We start from the raw sequence: 18,883 nt of genomic DNA, 5'->3' as shown, positions 1-18,883 counted from the left end.
TTTGGACTGGGTTTCACAGTCACAAGGAACGTTCAAGTGGTACAAAGGCAGACAGAGTGCTGGGCATGGTGGCTCACGCCTGTAATCCCAGCACTTTGGGAGGCCGAAGCAGGTGGATCACGAGGTCAAGAGATTGAGACCATCCTGGCCAACATGGTGAAACCCCGTCTCTACTAAAAATACAAAAATTAGCTGGGAGTGGTGGCACGCGCCTGTAGTCCCAGGTACTCAGGAGGCTGAGGCAGGAGAATCGCTTGAAGCTGGGAGGCAGAGGTTGCGGTGAGCCGAGATCGTGCCACTGCACTCCTGCCTGGCAACACAGAAAGACTTCGTCTCAAAAAACAACAACAACCAAAAGGCAGACAGGCTGGGCGCGGTGGCTTATGCCTGTAATCCTAGCACTTTGGGAGGCCAACGTGGGCAGATCACGAGGTCAGGAGATCGAGACCATCCTGGCTAACACAGTGAAACCCTGTCTCTACTAAAAATACAAAAAAATTAGCCAGGCGTGGTGGTGGGCGCCTGTAGTATCAGCTAGAAACCCAGCCAGGGCAGGGACTGTTCACAGCTGTACTCCCAACAGCCTCTCAATAGAGATTCGTTGGCCAGGTGCAGTGGCTCACGCCTGTAATCCCAGCACTTTGGGAGGCAGAGGCAGGCGGACCACCTGAGGTTGGGAGTTCGAGACCAGCCTGACCAACATGGAGAAAACCCATCTCTACTAAAAATACAAAATCAGCCAGGCATGGCGGTGCATGCCTGTAATCCCAGCTACTCAGGAGGCTGAGGCAGGAGAATTGCTTGAACCCAGGAGGGAGAGGTTGCGGTGAGGCGAGATTGCACCGTTGAACTCCATCCTGGGCAACAAGAGCAAAACTCCGTCTCAATCAATCAATCAATCAATAAAAATACAAAAAATTAGCCCAGCATGGTGGGGGGCGCCTATAATCCCAGCTACCCAGGAGGCTGAGGCAGGAGAATAGCTTGAACTCAGGAGGCAGAGGTTGCAGTCAGCCAAGGTCGCTCCATTGCACGCCAGCCTGGGCAACAAGAGTGAAACTCTGTCCCAAAAAAAAAAAAAAAAAAAATTAAAATAGAGATTTGTTGACTGAATGAGAAGTTCGGGGAGCATGTTGGGGAGGAGTAGGGATCTGTCCTGGCCCCTGGCCCTTGCTCCTCTCTGCCTTGCCTCCGCACAGGGTAGCTGCCAAGGTGGCAAATGCCCAGCCCCTTGCCCACTCCAGGGGCCCACCCAGGCCCTTGGGCACTTCCTGAGTAGCAGGACACGTCCTGCCCTTCGTGCCCATGAAAGGAGGCAGCTTATCAGAGGGGAAAGGACACTCTGTTCAGGCCTGGCCATCTGCCTGGGCTGGAAGAGCCATGTCTAGGAGCTGGTAAGCAGAGCAGACCTGGGTGGAAGGGCCTGGGGAAAGCAGACAATTGAGGCTCTGTGCCCCAGGCCAGGCCAGGACCCTAGCCTCTCTCAGGGTCCACTCAGCCCCTGCACTCCTTTCTACCATCCTATCTTCTCTCCATTCCCTTCCTACTTCTCTGACTCCCAGTAAGGTTTTTCACTCACTCCATTCATTCAAGCACTATTTAAGGAATATTTTATGTTTGATTTTTGTTTGAGACAGGGTCTTGGTATGTTGCCCAGGCTGGTCTTGCTCAAGTGATCCTCTGGCCTCAGCCTCCCAAATAGCTGGGACTACATATGCAAGCTACCATGTCTGGCTCTATTTAAGGAAAACTTTATATATGCTAGGCAGCTGGGCTTACAGCAGCAAACAAAACAGGCAACAATGCCTGCCCTCATGAAACTTACATTCCAGTTAGGAGAGACAGACAATAAGCATATAAATAAATTAAATATATAATATGTTAGATGATGAAAGTGATCTGAGGAAAGATAAAGCAGGGCAAAATAGGCTGGACACGGTGGCTCACGCTGTAATCCCAGCACTTTGGGGGACTGAGGCGGGCAGATCACTTGAGGCCAGGAGTTCAAGACCAGTCTGGCAGCATGGAGACCAGCCTGACCAACGTGGCGAAACGCTGTCTCTACTAAAAATACAGAAATTAGCTGTTGAAGCATAAAAAAATCACCTCGTTGCCCAGGCTGGTCTCAAACTCCTGGGCTCAAGTGATCCACTCACCTTGGCCTCCCAAAGTGCTGGGACTGATTGCAAGTGTGAGCCACGGCACCCACTGCCTTTTTTTTTTAAACATTATGTGGTTTAGAAATACCCCTTTAGAAAGTGACAGCTGAGCAGAGGCCTCAGGAAGTGAGGTAGTGAATCACATAGACTCCCAGAGGCAGGGCCTCCAAGGCAGAGGGAACAGCAAGGGCAAAGGCCCTGAGACAGGATAAGCTGGGTGTGGGCAAGGAACAGCAAAGAACCCAGGGTGCGACTGGGCACAGTGGCTCACACCTGTAATTCCAGCACTTGGGGAGGCTGAGGCGGGTGGATCATTTGAGGTTAGGAGTTCGAGACCAGCCTGGCCAATATGGTGAAATCCCATCTCTACTAAAAATACAAAAATTAGCCAAGCATGTTGGCACATGCCTGTAATCCCAGCTACTTGGGAGGCTGAGGCAGGAGAATTGCTTGAACTCGGGAGGCGGAGGCGGAACCCAGGAGCCAAGATTGTGTCACTGCACTCCAGCCTGGGCAACAGAGCAAGTGAGACTCCATCTCAAAAAAAAAAAAAAAAAAAAAAAAAGAACCCAGGGTGGACAGAGCACGTAGAACAAGAAGGAGAGCAATAGGAGATGGGGTCATAGACGTAGGGAGAGCCAGATGCCAGGGGCCTTGTCAGCCGTTGAAGGACTGGGGTGATGTGGAGTCAGCGCAGGAGTCTGGACAGAGGCCTGATGCTTTAAAATCACAGTAGTTCAGGGACATAGTGCTTACTATGTGTCAGTCTCCTTCCTAGGCACTGAACATGCATTCAACCACTTAATCCTCCCAATTCTTTATTAAAGATGAGGAAAGCCTGGTGCGGTGGCTCACGCCTGTAATCCCAACACTTTGGAAGGCTGAGGCGGGCAGACCACCTGATGTTGGAAGTTCGAGACTAGCCTGACCAACATGAAGAAACCCCGTCTCTGCTAAAAAAAAATACAAAATTAGCCAGGCATGGTGGCACATGCCTGTAGTCCCAGCTACTTGGGAGGCTGAGGCAGGAGAATCGCTTGAACTCAGGAGGCAGAGGTTGCAGTGAGCTGAGATTGCACCATTGCACTCCAGCCTGGGCAACAATAGCAAAACTCTGTCTCAAAAATAAATAAATAAATAAATAAATAAATAAATAAATAAATAAATAAATAAATATATAAAAAGGTCAGGAAACCGGCTGGGCGCAGTGGCTCACACCTATAATCCCAGCACTTTGGGAAGCCGAGGCAGGCAGATCACCTGAGGTCAGGAGTTGGAGACCAGCCTGACCAAATGGAGAAACCCCATCTCTACTAAAAATACAAAACTAGCTGGGTGTGGCGGTGCATGCCTGTAATCCCAGCTACTTGAGAGGCTGAGGCAGGAGAATCGCTTGAACCTGGGAGGCAGAGGTTGTGGTGAGCCGAGATCACACCATTGCACTCCAGCCTGGGCAACAAGAGCAAAACTTCATCTCAAAAAAACAAAAAAACACCCAACCAAACAAAAAACAAAACAAAAAAAGATGAGGAAACCGATGTGCAAAGAGGTTGAGTGACTCGCTCAGGGTTATTACATGGCTAAAATACAGAAGAGTCAGGCCTCAGCGTGGCTCCGAGAGTTCAGGCTGAGATGCGCTCCATTTCCCTCCAACCAGCAGGCGATTCTCTGGGCTTTCCTCTAGGGCAGGGTTTCTCACCCTCAGCACTGTTGACACTTTAGGCCAGATCATTCCTTGTCATGGGGGGCTGTCCCGTACATTGTAGGATATTTAGCAGCATCTCTGGCCTCTACCCATTTGATGCCAGTAGCACTCCCCCAGCTGCGACACCAAGATGTCTCCAGGCAATGCTAAATGTTTCGAGGGGCGGGGGTAAAATTGCCCCCAGTTGAGAACCATTTCTCCTCTGTTTTCCTGTCCACTCCACCTGCCACTGTCCCAGCTCAGGTCCACCCCTCTCTCACTGTGACCATTGTGAAGGCCTCCACATTAGCCCCTGCCCCCTCGCTGTACATCTTACCAGGCCACTCTCCCAGGTCTCCGGCCCTCGCTCCCATTGCCCTGAGGATGAACGCCAAGCTGCTTAAGTTGGCTTGTAAGGCCCTATGTAATCCAGCCCCTGCCTGCTTCTCCAGCTCTCACCCACCCCTATTCGCAAGCGTCCTTCTGCAAGCCACTCTCTGCTCATTCAGTCTAGTGCCATATATTGAACCTGACACCATGCTGGACACTGCAGACAATGGAAACAAAGCTCCCCCGAAACCCCCGCCCGCACCCCCAGGGCCTGCCTTCATGCTGTGTTTGTCTCCCATGGGGAGAGCAAGTAAACACATGCAGTGAATCCTATTAGCCCTAAAACCAGGGAGCTGTGAGGAAACCAGGGCTGGAGTAGGTGCCATGGCTGAGCTGTACAGGATGGGTAGGGGTTATAGAGGGGGAGAGAGGAAGAGAGCCAACGGCACCCTGGCAGTGGTGAGGCAGATGCAGTGAGAGGATGGAAGGCTAGGGCGGTGATTTAGGGCTCCAGTAAAGGCAGTGAGAGTGGGGGTGTTGAGCGGGATAGATGGCAGAGAGAAAATAAGCTAAACATAAATGGGTGGGCTGGGTGTGGTGGCTCACGCCCTTAATCCCAACACTGTGGGAGGCCAAGGAGGGCAGATCACCTGAGGTCAGGAGTTCGAGACCAGCCTGGCCAACATGGTGAAACTCCATCTCTACTAAAAGTACAAAAATTAGCCAGGCACACTAACACGGTGAAACCCTGTCTCTACTGAAAATACAAAAAATTAGCCAGGCATGGTGGCGGGCGCCTGTAGTCCCAGCTACTTGGGAGGCTGAGGCAGGAGAATGGCGTGAACCTGGGAGGCGGAGCTTGCAGTGAGCCGAGATCGCGCCACTGCACTCCAGCCTGGGTGACAGAGCAAGACTCCGTCAAAAAAAAAAAAAAAAAAGGCAGGGTGCGGTGGCTTCCACCTGTTATCCCAGCACTTTGGGAGGCCGAGATGGGCAGATCACGAGGTCAAGAGATCGAGACCATCCTGGCCAACATGGTGAAACCCCTTCTCTACTAAAAAAAATACAAAAAATTAGCCCGGTGTCGCGATGCGTGCCTGTAGTCCCAGCTACTCAGGAGTCTGAGGCAGGAGAATTGCTCGAACCCGAGAGGCAGAGGTTGCAGTGAGCCGAAAAAGCTCCACTGCATTCCAGCCTGCTCCAGCCTGGCAACAGAGTGAGACTCTGTCTCAAAAAATAATAATAATAAAAAAATTAATTAGACAGGTGTGGTGGCAGGTGCCTGTAATCCCAGCTACGCAGGAGGCTGAGGCAGGAGAATCGCTTGAACCCAGAGGCAGAGGTTGCAGTGAGCAGAGATCGTGCCACTGCACTCCAGCCTGGGCGACAGAGCAGGACTCCATCTCATAAAATGAAATGAAATAAATAAAATAAAATAAAATAAAAGGGTGGACTAAACAAGGAGGCCCAGGACAATAGAGGAGTCCAAATGGTTCCTACTTGGTCAGGAAGGTGGACAGTGGGGTCATGGTGCAGACTGGACACTTCCCAATCACAGACTGTTCGCCTGGCAGGCATGCCCTCCCCTTATTTCACCTGTCAACTTCCTCCTCCTGATACAAGCCCAAATCATAAATGGTGCCTTCTCCTGGAAGCCTTCTGGATTCCTCCCTGCTGGCATTGCTTGCTTCCTTCTCTGCACTCTCCAAACTATACTACAGCAACATCATCATCTGGTTCTTAACTGCGCGGGTCTGTTACGGCCCTCCCACCACTGACTGTGAGTTTCTGGAGGCCAGGGAGCTGCCTTCAGCACAGGAGGCCCCGCGCTCCGCCGCCGGTCGACCCCTGAGGGCGAGGCCAGAAGGAACGGAAATGTGGCACGGTTCGGCAGTTCTCAGATGCGAGCGCCTGCCCAGGTACGCACGCTCCGCTGGAGCCTGGGGTGACCGGGCAGTCGTGGCCGAGACGTGTTTGCTGCACTTCGGTGCGCACAGGCACTGCGGTGCCAACCTCTTGGTTTCGCCCTCCCCCCGCAGGCGCCCACGCGTGACCTCGGCCGCCCACAGGCCTTCGACTCTTCCCGGACTCCAGGTCCCAGGCCGCCCCGCTCCACCCTGCGGATGATGGAGACAAAGTCCCCCACAAGCCCCTCATATGGGGCAAGGGGGAAGGTACCACCTGGGGCGGGGCCTGGCTCCCCACTGAGCAGAGGTGCTGGCCAAGGCGCTCCCCTTAGTGGTAAGTACCCTCTTGGTTCCCCCTCATACTCTCTGCAGTAAGTCACAGCCAGACGACCCCGCCCCACGCCTGCGGCAGCCTCGGAACCTGCCTCCCTGTTTCAGACCCCGCCCCCTACAGCCTTTCCTCCTCGGCAGCCCAGGGAGCCTTAAATATGCAAACCACATCGCATCACTCCACACTGGATCCGAGAAACCCAAGCCTGGTGCGGTGGCGCGCGCCTGCAGTCCTCGCTGAGGCGGGAGGATCGCCTGAGCCCAGGAGTGGAGGTTGCAATGAGCTGTCATCGCGTCACTGCACTCCAGCCCGAGCGACAGAGATAAAAAGAGAAAGAAACAAACCCCCAAACCCATGATCAGCAAAGCGCATCTCCACATTTCCTTTCTGACCTCACCTCCTGTCCCACCCCCTCCCACGTATGCCTTTCCAGCTCCACGGATCCCTTTCCTCAAACCCACCAGGCCTGCTCCTGCCTCAGGGCGACGCACTTGCTGTGCCCATGGCTGCCCTTCCCCCAGATGGCTCCCTCCCTGGCTTCCGGCACACGACCTCCTCAGCAAGGCCTCCTAATCCCTCTGTGATATCCCCCCAACTATCCAGTCTCAGCTTTCTTCATAGCACCTCTCACCCTGGCGTATCTGTTATTTATCTCACTAGCAATAATGTAAGCCCCCCAAAGTGGAGGTTGTGTATGTCTTGCTCATTGCTCTATTCCCCAGTGCCTAGAACAGGACTAGGATGTAGTAGATGCTTCATAAAAATGGTTCCATGGATGCTTATTTTTTAGACGGAGTTTCACTCTTGTCGCCCACGTTGGAGTGCAATGGCGTGATCTCGGCTCACTGCAACCTCCACCTCCCAGGTTCAAGTGATTCTCCTGCCTCAGCCTCCCGAGTAGCTGGGATTACAGGTGCCCACCACCATGCCCAGTTAATTTATTTGTATTTTTAGTAGAGATAGGGTTTCATCATTTTGACCAGGCAGGTCTCGAACTCCTGACCTCAGGTGATCCACCAGCCATGGCCCCCAAAGTGCTGGGATTGCAGGCGTGAGCCACTGTGCCCGGCCCCACGGATTCTTTGAGAATCTTCTACGAGCCAAGCAGCTCTTCATTCACCCATTGCACAGACGTGGAGACTGAGATTCAGAGAGATACGAGACTTGTCTGCCGTCATATGAGCTTGCTGCAGTGGGAGCCAGGTTTCAACCCAGCTGAGTCTCTCCCCTCTGCCTCTCTGCTTTCCAGCTCATCTCCCAGTTGAGAAGGGGAGCAAAATCTCCAGTTTTGCCCTCCCTTCACCCTAGTGTAGGCCAGGCTGACCCCCAGTGACCCCAGACAGGGCCTGAGGCACCATCTCCCTGGGAGGTCTTGGCCAGGGGGCCACAGGAGGGGGATCATACAGTCTCCTGAGGTGGATAGGCCCACCTTTGGCCCTGCCCACATTTTCCTGGGACCACCCACCCTGACCCCCAGCTCCTAAATGACCCAACCCACTGCCTTCCTTTCAGCCACCACTGAGTCCCTAAACTCTCTCAGAATGGACCTGGGTGCCTCTTTGCTTTTGCCTTCATCCCACCTGAGATACAGTGAGAGAGACAGAGACACTGGGAGACATGGGGAGACAGGGCAGAGAAAGAAACACACACACAGAGACACATTTATATACCAACAGGGAGAGACCAGGAGAGTGACAGAGATTTGGCAAGTCCCTTCGCAATGCTCCAAACCTCATGGACCCCATCAGGGCCACTGCCAGCCCATTGTCCCTTTTGAACAAGTTAGGAAAGGCACCCTCCGGGGGGATGCTACCCCTCCCAGGGCCTGGTGAGTGAGTGTGATGGGCTGGGCTTCAGTCCCGCTGGCCCTTCGGCCGAGTGAGTGTGCTGGTGCAGGAGGGGCCGTGGAAGCCGTCCCCAGATGTCTCTATGCAAGGGGGAGAAGGCAATGCTGCAATGGTCCCCAGTCCTCGGGCCCACCCCACAGGCCTGCCCTTGTAGTGTTCTCTGAGGCGTTTCAGGATCCCCAGTCCTCAGCCCCGCCCTGCAGGCCTGCGCCTGCGCCTGCAGTGTTCTGAGGCCTTTCAGGAACGCTTGGGCTCTCACCATTCTAGCCTTGACCTGAGCCCAGCCCTCTGCCCTCACCCACGGGGCCTTCCCCCACAGCAGGTCCTTGGGTCACCTCTGCCTTCACCACCCAGAAATGTCAAGCCAGGCCCTTCCGCAGAAACCAGCCCAGGACACTGTGTGTCTGGGAAGAGGCCCTCAGGCCTGCTCCAGCACACAGACCCCCTCCTGCCCCAGGGACAGCGCCAGCACACCACACTTCCCAGCCTCACAGACCCCCGCAGTTCAGAGGAATCCCAGGAGTGGACAAGAAGGTGCCATGGGCCTCACTGGAGAGACAGGGAAAATGAGGAACAGAGAGGAAGGGTGACCAGCCCAGGGTCCCACACCCTGAACCAAGGTTTCTGCCCCCCTCTGCCCCTCCCCACTCATCCAAGTGCTCCCAGGGAAGCCCTGCAAGGCCCCACCCTTCCCAACAGAGAACACTCTGGGAGGAAATGATTAACAGGGCAATTAGGGCACAGGTGAGTCATCTGGTCACAAGGCCGCCTCCTGGCTGACTCAGGGGGGCAGTCCAGATGGGCCCTTCCACCCGGCCCCAGCTCGGGGTCTGAGTCAAGGACACCACACGGGCTCTGGCCAGGAAGTCCAGGAGAAAGCCCTCAGCCCTCTCCAGGCTCCACCCACACCCTGCAGGCTGGGGGACAGAGGCAGGGACTCCCACCTTCACTGGGCTGGCCTGGGCCAGGGCAGGGGACCAGGCTGCTACAGTTTCTGTCTCCCCACGCCAAGTCTGTGGCCACAGGGCCGGCCATCCAACCAACAGCTGTTGTTATCAATCACCGTGATTACTAAGAATAGCCATCATGTTCTGATACTGAACTTCAGCTCTGCAACAGGCCTCGGGCTAGACACAGTGAGGACCCATGGGGACCATCAGACAAGCGTCCATGGATAGCAGTCATGTTGAAAAGAGCTGGGGACAGTGAGCTCTTTTTCTCATACATCTGCTGAGGGGTCTCAGAGCCTGGACCCAGGCAGAAAGAAAGGAAGGAACGGGGGACCCCACAGGGAAGCCAGCAGGACCTTCTGGTGAACAGCACCTCCTGGTGTCCAAACTAGGCCTGGCCCTGCTGCCCATCTCATCTCTGGGAAGCCAGGTGTGTCGGTCTCCTTCCCTGGCCAGTAAGGCCCATCATTATGCACTCCATCCCAAGCCCACCCTTACTTTTGAGATTAGGCAACATTGGACACCAGAGACCCCTGGCTTACCCAGGCCCGCCCTCCCGAGGCAGATCCCCCATCCCAGGGCCTCTTTCCTGGCTTTGTCCTTGGGCTGGCTGGGCAGGAACTTCCTGCTGGAGAATTCCCGGATCCTCCCTAGGAGGCTGCAGCACAGCCTGGGAACTTAAGGAGGGAGGGAAGTCAGGGACACCCCTCCTAACAGGGGCAGGGCTTGTGGGCAGCAGGGTCCCCTGGCACTCTGGGCCCTGGGTCCTTCCCCAGCCCTAGGTCAGGCCAACTAGACCTCCTGCCCTCTCTGCACAGATGCCCTGCTGCAACCCCTCCACTCTGCAGCAGGGCAGCCCTAGCAGCCCCATGGGCACAGACTGGGGACTAGATCAAGACTTCAGATAGACTGGGCTTGCTCCAGGGTTGAAGATTGGGGGGTGGGGTCCAAAGACAGCCAACAATGAGGCCAAAGTCAAAGCACATTTTTATTAATAACATCACAGGCCTGAGTTGGCTGGGTGGGATAGAATTTGGGGCAGGCCCATCCTACAGACACATGGACACTGTGTCTCAAGACCCGCTGGCCACAGGGGATCCTTAGATGTACCCTAAGAAAAGACATACTCCATGTACTAGCTCCGGGGATCTGGGCAGGGCAGACTCGGGGCCAGCACCGGCTTCACTCCGGAGGCCAGTTTCCCATCTCACCCTTCTCCTCAAGAAGCAGGCACTGGGCGACAGAAATGGGTGAAGGAAGATGCCTCAGTCTTCTCTGCACCTCATAACCTTCTCCCTGCCCCCCAGAGACAAGCACCCGAGGACACCTTTCCGCCACCTCCCCTCGGCTGGCACAGCTCCACCAACCCTGAGCCACCTCCCTGCCACAAAATGGAGAATCCCTTCTCCTTCCAACCTGGGGGGTTCCTTGGGAGCCCCAGGAGTCAGCACCGCAGCCAGTCCCTCCCCTCCCTCACTTCTGGACACGACCCCAAGGGGGGTCTGTGCCCTTCCCTCAAGCCCAAGGTGGTGCTGCTGCTTCCTCCGTGCCCCTCCCTAGGTCTCCAGCATTCTCCAAAGGCTGGGGGGCAGCCTCCTTCCCCCTCAGCACAGTGTCCCTGAGGGCAGTAAGGGGAGATGGGAATGGTGATGAGGACAGGACCTTTGAAACGTTGTGCACATGTACCCTAGAACTTAAAGTATAATAATGAGAAAAAAAAAGAAGGTAATGAACCTAAATAATAATAAAGGTAATAGTAATAAGATAATAAACCTAATAGAAAAAAACAAAACACCCACTGGGGAAAGGTATTCTTAAGGCAGCTCTGTCCCCAAAGTGAGGACTGGGCTGAGCCCTTACTTGCCACCACCCAGAAATGACCCAGGCCTCTCAGCGCTACTCAGGCAACCCCAGGACTGTGACTCCTGGGACAGGGCAGGCTGGCTGGGGAGGGGATGGGAAGAAGGAGGAGGGACCAGAAAGGGCAGATACCAAGATTCAAACCCTTCGATGTGAAAAGACAAAAGTGAGGGGCTCTGCCAGGTGCTGACAACCTACGTGGCTGTGGATGAGGTAACACAGGGGCTTCCTGTGACATGGGCATGCATGCGGGCTTGGGGCAATTAGAAGGATGCCCCTCAGTGCCCAGCAGGCATGTTTTTTTTTTTGTTTGTTTGAGACAGGGTCTCGCTCTATTGCCCAGGCTGGAGTGCAGTGACACTCTCATAGCTCACTGCAGCCTCAACTGCCGGGGCTCAAGTGATCCTCCCACCTCAGTCTCCCAAGTAGCTGGGACCACACGTGCACGCCACCATGCCTGGTTAATTTTTGTATTTTTTGTAGAGACAAGGTTTCACCATGTTGCCCAGGCTTTTCTCAAACTCCTGAGCTCAAGCAATCCGCCCACCTCAGCCTCCGAAAGTGCTAGGATTATAGGCGTGAGCCACTGCACCCAGCCCCAGGTGGCAAGTCTTTCTGATAGGCACTGCTCCAAAGTGAATCACACTGTGCTAAGCCCCCGCAAGGGAGTGCCTTTGCAGCTTACAGCTGCACACTCGTCATCTCAGGAGGTCCTTGCAACAGTCCCCTTTCACGGGTAAAGAAACTGAGGCCTCTACTCAACATCACAGAGCAAGCTAATGCCAGACTAAAACCTCTGGCCTCCAAACCCCATGCCCTTTCCTTTTGTAAGCTACACAGACTGTCAGGGCAAATGTCCACTGAATAAAAGCATGAGATGATGAATGGATGGAAATTAACCAAAAAGGTCATCAACACATTTTCAACAGATCCATCAATGTGCACTCAAAGAAGCTGAGACAGGCTTAACCTTTAAAGGCTGATGTCAAGGAAGGGGAGCAGCAGGATGGTACTCGGTCTGACCCAGCGGGGTCGCTCCCCTGAGCCTATGTGTGTTTGGAGTGGACGAGAATGGGAGAGAGATTAGAAAAACAGCAGCATCATGTGAATTACAGATGCACAGGAAAGCTTACAGCCTGTCTAGACAAATTCACTTATGTTACAGATGAGGAAACTGAGGCTCAGAAAGAGGAAGGGACTTGCCCAAGGCCACATAGCAAAGGAATAGCAAAGTTGAGACAAAAATAATGGACATTGTGACTCTGAGTCAAGTGAGAAACAGAGAGACTGATGGAGAAGTGTGTGTGTGTGTGTGTGTGTGTGTGTGTGTGTATGTGCATGCAGTGTGCACTCACTCAGGGGGCCAGGGTCCTGAATTCAGAAAAACTACCACCAAGAAGGCATTATGCCTACCCTACCCAGGCAGTGGGGGCTGGAGCCAGGGCCCGGGGGCTGGAACCAGGGCCCAGGGGCTGGAACCAGGGCCCAGGGCCTGGAGGGGATGGTAAGCCTCCAGCCCCACCTTCTCCAGGAAGGGGCTGGTGGTCTGGCACGGGCCAAGCGTACCTGGCCATCCACAGTGCTCACCTCCACCAGGGTGATCTCTGGCCGGGTAAGCAGCTCTCGGCCCTCTTGGCTGCCTAGCTTCCAGAGGCGGGACTCTTGCTGCATTCCCAGAAGCTTCTTCAACTCCGACTCCAGGAAACCTGAGAGCCAGAGAGATGGCAAGGGACAGGGAGATGGCAGGGAACAGGCAGGAGTAGGGTGGAGCAGCCCGCTGGGAACCCAAGGACCCAGAGGTGCAACCGCTCCCTGAGCCTCATCCCAGCTCTTTGTGGTTCCTGCTCACCCTCAGCCACAGCCCTCTCTTCTTCCAGGACGTAGAGTCAGCCAGCCACCACCCCTCCTTCGCCCTGCCTTCCCCAGGAAGCTCACTCTTTGAGGGCCTTCTCTGGCAGCGGCAGCATGAGAGCCTGCGTCTTCACCCACTGGGGACAGCATGCAAGGGGCAGGTATTTACCCCCACCACCAACCAACTCAAGAGCCTGGATCTGGAACCCAAACTGCCTGCACTCAAGTCCCAGCTCTGCCCATCACTAGCCGTGTGACATCGGGCAAGTTCTCACTGTGAACTGGAGATGGCAATAGGACCCACCTCAGAGTCATAAAATGCAGGATTTTATGAAAAGTGCTTAAAGAGGGTCTGCCCCATTAATGGCTATGTAAATGTGAACCACGATTTTCATCATATTATGTATGCTATCACCACTAACCCAACTGCTGTCCATGTCTGGGCTGCCCGGGGCTCTACTGGCAGAGAGGACCCTCCGGGGCTCTGTCACAGCAGTGCATGATGGGAAAACCAGGGATGGAGGCAGCCACTGAAGGCGTTAGAAGCCTCTGGGCTGGGAGAAAGGGTGGTGCTTGAGTAGTACCACCCCCGCAGTCACCACTTCCCAAACCCAGAGGAAGACCCGTTACACCTAGTGTGGCCTCCAGCCCAGCCACACGCTGCTCCCCGGTCTCGGGTGGTCATCTTAGGTCCTCTGGTACCATCTGGTGGTACCTGCTGGTATTGCACCCCTGAGCCGCCAGCCAAAGCGAGGCTTCCTGGGCCTGGGGGCACGTGGGAGGGGAAGGGCGGAAGCCCCCACTGTGTCTGTGGATCTGAAAGCCTTGTTCAGTGGCCACTGGAGGGCAACAATGCCTGGGACACAGAGCTTGAATGAGCTGTCCTCTTCCTTCATTTTCTCTTCCTCACTTTTCTCCTCGCTGGGCAAATCTTGGAGAGGAGTCCAGCCAATCTCTGAGCAGGTGAGGAGGCCCAGGACCCCAGGCCTGCAGCCCCACCCCACCCCTAGGCAAGACAGGAAGCAGGAGGCAACATGTCCCAAAAAGCTAAGAAAGGGGACTGCTCCTTCCGGGCCCAGGCCACATATTCTGGGGCCCAGCCTGATGTGGGAAAGGCCCCAACCCATGCCTCATGACCCCATCACCTACAGACCTTGGCCATGGCCGAGTTTTGAAGCTCCTTGTCCAAACTGTGGAAGTGGTTCCAAGGAGTTGCCTCCACCCTGGAAGAGGCCAACACGCAGTCTCCTGTGAATGGGTGGTGATCACTGACAGGCTGGCAGCAAGTGGGGTGGTCCAGGCCTTGGAGGGCAAGCACACAGGGGGCTGAGTTGTGGGTGGGGTTGCCCTGTTTTCTTTAGCAAATGCCTACTGTGTGCCACACACCGTTCTGGGCATTTTACAAAGAGTATCTCAGTTCATCCTTGCAACTTCCTTCAAGGATAGCTACTATTATATTCCCACTTTAAAGACGAGGAAACAGACACAGAGAGGTTGAGCAAGCTGCCACCCATCGCACGGCTCAGCATGTTAGAACTGGCATTTGAACCCAGGCAGTCTGACTCCAGCAGTCCCTCAAAATGTGTCCCGTGTCCTGCCAGGCCCCACACCCCTAAGAAGTTCTACAGGAAGAGGGTCCGTTTCTGGCGCTTCCCCTATGCCTATGGCCACCACACTCACCTTCAAGCAGACACTCCTTCTCCCTGGTGGAGGGCTCAGGGCTGACCTCACGGGGTCCTGTGGCTCTCTGCAGGTATTCTTCCTTCAACTGCAGGATCTGGATAAAGTGGCTGCTAATCCCAAAGCACAGTCAGGTGAGGGAGGCAGGTGGGGCTCAGAGATGTGACAGAGACCCCCTAAACCTCCCCCAAGGCTCACCCACAGGTCTGCTGGCCCTCTGCAGCCTTCCTCTCCCATCAGCCCCCTGCTCTGCATCTGGGGTCCTCATCATAGAGGGGGATTATCGCTCTCAAAAGTAGGGTGATGAGGGGGTGGGGAACAGAGAGAGAGGTGGGTCCCTGTCCTCACAGGGGATGGCTGCCAGGCCTGTAGAAGGAGCTGGGAGCAACAGGACGCCCCCGTCCCTCTGGCCCTGGCACATTCCCTTTCTACTCCCTAGCCCGTCCTCTTTCATATCTGGTATCCCCCATCCACAACCCCTCACTTGTGGGAGGACCCCATCTCTCCCTCCTCCCCAAACCAAATCCCCATCTCCAGCCTCCTCCCCACCAGATGCTTCTGTCCATTGGCCCCACCCACATCTCCCTGTCCTTCCCCACCAGGTGCCCTGTCCCAGACCTTTACCCACCCAAGGCCTCCCTCCCCAGACCCTCCCCAGCATGGGTCCCCCATCTCAGGCCCATGCCCTTCCCCCATCTCACGTCCAGGCCTCTTCTCAGTACCTCTGTCCCAGGCCTTGCCCACCTGGGTACCCCCCAATTCCAGCCCCTCACCTGTCTGAGGCCCCTGTTTTTCCGGAGGCGCCCCTGCTGGCTCCTTCCCCTCCTTCTCAGGCAGGTTGCCCGACACCTCCTGGCTTGCTATGGGCAGAACTGACTTCACCTCTCCGCCAGGCCTTCTTGCTCTTGCAGGTGTAGGTCACCATACGCCCCATGCCCAGCTTTAAGGGAGGCTGCTGTGACCGTTTTGAGAAGCCCCTGGGTACGGCCACAGAGAAGGGGTGGGGCAGCAAGGCAGATGGTCCCGGCCCCCTCCTCCCCACATGTCCCTCTCGGCTCATCATCAGGGAAATGGCACCCTGGTGGCGGAACATGGAGGAGCAGCCCGAAATTCATGATCAGGGCTTCGGAGCTGGGGCCTCCATCCTGAGAAGGTCCCCAATTCAGATCCTGTAGCAGCCACCCCAGTACCAACTGCTTAAGAAAAGGAGGAGTTTTCAAATTAAAACCTCCAGTTGGAAACTTCCCAGAATTCTGGGAAGCAAAGACTGGGGAGGACGGGAGGTTGGGGAAGATTAGTTGGAGGTAGAGGGGGCAGGGGTTTGATGAAGCAGGGAAGGAGGTGTGGGGGGCAGGCAGGAGTTTTGGGGGAAAGGGGGTGGAGACTTGGAGGAAAAGATGTGAGAGCCCCAGGAAGCTTGGCAGGGAGCAAACAGGGAGAGGCAGGGAGGGAACTGAACCCTGAGGGCAGGGGCTATTGAGGACTGCACACACCTCTGTCCTTCCTGGGTTTGTTCTGTCCTCAAGAACACTCCCAGCAGCCAGACAGTATCTGTCTTCCCTCTTAGCATCCAGGTTTTGTGTCCAGGTGGTAGCACAGACCCCACTAAGTCTATTTATTTATTTGTTTTTATTTTTATTTATTTATTTTTTTGAGACGGAGTCTCACTCTGTCGCCCAGGCTGGAGTGCAGTGGGCTATCTCGGCTCACTGCAAGTTCTGCCTCCTGGGTTCACGCCATTCTCCCGCCTCAGCCTCCCAAGCAGCTGGGACTATAGGCGCTTGCCACGGCGCCCAGCTAATTTTTTGTGTTTTTAGTAGAGACGGGGTTTCACCGTGTTAGCCAGGATGGTCTCGATCTCCTGACCTCGTGATCCACCCGCCTCGGCCTCCCAAAGTGCTGGGATTACAGGCGAGAGCCACCGGGCCTGGCCTTGTTTTTATTTTTATTTTTAATTTCTTGAGACGGAGTCTAGCTCTGTCGCCAGGCAGGAGTGCAGTGGCACAATCTCGGCTCACTGCAACCTCCGCCTCCCGGCTTCAAGCGATTCTCCTGCCTCAGCCTCCTGAGTAGCTGGGACTACGGGTACCCGCCACCATGCCTGGCTAATTTTTGTATTTTTAGTAGAGACAGGGTTTCACCATGTTGGCCAGGATGGTCCCGACTTCTTGACCTTGTGATCCACCTACCTTGGCTTCCCAAAGTGCTGGGATTACAGGCATGAGCCACTGCGCCCGGCCCTATTTTTATTTTATTTTTTTGAGATGGGGTTTCACTCTTGTCACCCAGGCTGGAGTGCAGTGGTACAATCTCAGCTCACTGCAACCTCCGCCTCCCGGGTTCAAGCAATTCTCCTGCCTCAACCTCCCGAGTAGCTGGGATTATAGGCGCACGCCACCACAACCGGCTTTATTTTATTTATTTATTATTATTATTATTAGTTTTTGAGATGGAGTTTCGCTCTTGTTGACCAGGCTGGAGTGCAATGGCGCAATCGCAGCTTACCACAACTTCGCCTTCTGGGTTCAAGCGATTCTCCTGCCTCAGCCTCCAGAGTAGCTGGGATTACAGGCATGCGCCACCACGCCTGGCTAATTTTGTATTTTTAATAGGGGTGGAGTTTCTCCACGTTGGTCAGGCTGGTCTCGAACTTCCAACCTCAGGTGATCAGCCAGTCTCGGCCTCCCAAAGTGCTGGGATTACAGGCATGAGCCACCGTGCCCGACCAATTTTTTTTTTTTTTGAGACGGAGTCTCATTCTGTCACCCAGGCTGGAGTGCAGTGGCGTGATCTCAGCTCACTGCAAGCTCCACCTCCTGAGTTCATGCCATTCTCCTGCCTCAGCCTCCCATGTAGCTGGGACTACAGGCGCCCGCCACGATGCCCGGCTAATTTTTTTGTATTTTTAGTAGAGACGGGGTTTCACCATGTTAGCCAGGATGGTCTCAATCTCCTGACCTCAGGTGATCCACCTGCCTCGGCCTCCCTTTTTTGTATTTTTAAAAGAGACGGGGTTTTGCCATCTTAGGCAAGCTGGTCTTGAACTCCTGACCTCAGGTGATCTGCCTGCCTCAGGCTCCCAAAGTGCTGGGATGGGATTACAGGCGTGAGCCACCGTGCCCGGCCTTTTTTTTTTTAGAGACAGACTCTCCCTCTGTTGCCCTGGTGCAATCATAGCTTACTGCAGCCTCGACCTCCTGGGCTCAAGCAATCCTCCCACCTCAGCCTCCCCAGTAGCTAAGACCACAGGCATACAACACCATGCCTTGCTAATTTTTTTTTTTTTTTTTTTTTTTTCGTATAAGCAGGGTATTGCTGTTGCCCAGGCTGGCCTGGAACTCCTGCACCTGGCCTCAAGCTATCCTCTTGCCTTGGCCTCCCAAATGGCTGGGATGGGATTCTAGGCGTGACACACTGCAGCTGGCTGCCTTTTTTGTTGTTGTTGAGACAAGGTCTTGCTCTGTTGCCCAGGGCGGAATGCAGCGGTGCAAACATGGCTCACTGCGGCCTCGACTTCCTGTGCTCAGGTGATCCTCCTGCCTCAGCCTCCTAGGTAGCTGGGACCACCAAATGCACAGGTGTGCACTACCATACCCAGCTAATTTCTAATTTTTTTTTGTAGAGACATGGTCTCACTTTGTTGCCCAGGCTGGTCTTGAACTCCTGGGCTCAAGCAATCCTCCCACCTCAGCCTTCCAAAGTGTTGGGATTACAGGCGTGAGCCACTGGGCCCAGCCTCTATTGAGTTTTAATCTCCGTTTACTTGACAATCACCTTCAGGATTTCAAACATCTAGAGACCACCAAGGTGCATGGTGCACAGGTCTGAATTGCAGGTTGAATCTCAATTTAGTATTAGTATTCCCCAATGCGACTACAGAACTGATTATTACTATTTATTTTTTTTGAGATGGAGTCTTGCATTGTCACCCGGGCTGGAGTGCAATGGCACAATCCTGGCTTACTGCAACCTCCACCTCCCAGGTTTAAGGGATTCTCCTGCCTCAGCCTTCCAGCTAGCTGGGATTACAGGCGCCCGCCACCACACCCAGCTAATTTTTTGTATTTTTAGTAAAGACGGGGTTTCACCATGTTAGCCAGAATGGTCTTGATCTCTTGACCTCATGATCTGCCCGCCTCAGCCTCCCAAGGTGCTGGGATTATAGGCGTGAGCCACCGCGCCTGGCCCAGAACTGATGATTAACCCAGCTGAGCCTCTGTTCATCTGAATGGGTATTGTCAACAGCACTCACTTACAAGAGTTGTTGAGAAGATCCAATGAGAC

At 54.6% G+C, this 18,883-nt stretch overlaps 2 protein-coding genes across 3 annotated transcripts; one reads left to right on the top strand and one right to left on the bottom strand.

Moving 5' to 3' along the window:
- Positions 1-2,293: 2,293 nt before the first annotated feature.
- LOC100984373 (putative uncharacterized protein encoded by LINC00336) lies at positions 2,294-12,327 on the top strand. The gene is given in 2 exon segments (XM_003808563.6): positions 2,294-6,414; positions 11,552-12,327. Coding segments are annotated over 2 exon segments (597 nt in total). The 5' UTR covers positions 2,294-6,074; the 3' UTR covers positions 11,809-12,327.
- Positions 10,215-18,813, bottom strand: LOC100983824 (putative gametogenetin-binding protein 1). Of its 2 annotated transcripts, XR_004671949.3 has the most exons (5): positions 15,373-18,813; positions 14,600-14,712; positions 14,073-14,221; positions 12,656-12,774; positions 10,426-10,441 (listed from the first exon to the last, which is right to left on the bottom strand). XR_004671949.3 is itself a non-coding variant. In XM_003808562.4 (4 exons), the coding sequence occupies exons 1-4, from the start codon at positions 13,813-13,815 to the stop codon at positions 10,391-10,393; spliced, it is 267 nt and encodes an 88-aa protein (XP_003808610.2). In that variant the 3' UTR covers positions 10,215-10,390. The 2 variants fall into 2 exon arrangements, 1 of the variants encoding a protein (XP_003808610.2); XM_003808562.4 differs by lacking the exons at positions 14,073-14,221; positions 14,600-14,712; positions 15,373-18,813 and adding exons at positions 13,220-13,223; positions 13,723-13,815 and having other exon boundaries at positions 10,215-10,441.
- Between the last annotated feature and the right edge of the window lie 70 nt (positions 18,814-18,883).

This window comes from Pan paniscus, chromosome 5, assembly GCF_029289425.2.
Source record: "Pan paniscus chromosome 5, NHGRI_mPanPan1-v2.0_pri, whole genome shotgun sequence".
Classification (NCBI taxonomy): Eukaryota; Metazoa; Chordata; class Mammalia; order Primates; family Hominidae; genus Pan; species Pan paniscus.
Note: the sequence above shows the minus strand (reverse complement) of the source record. Positions and strands in the feature narration are given on the sequence as shown.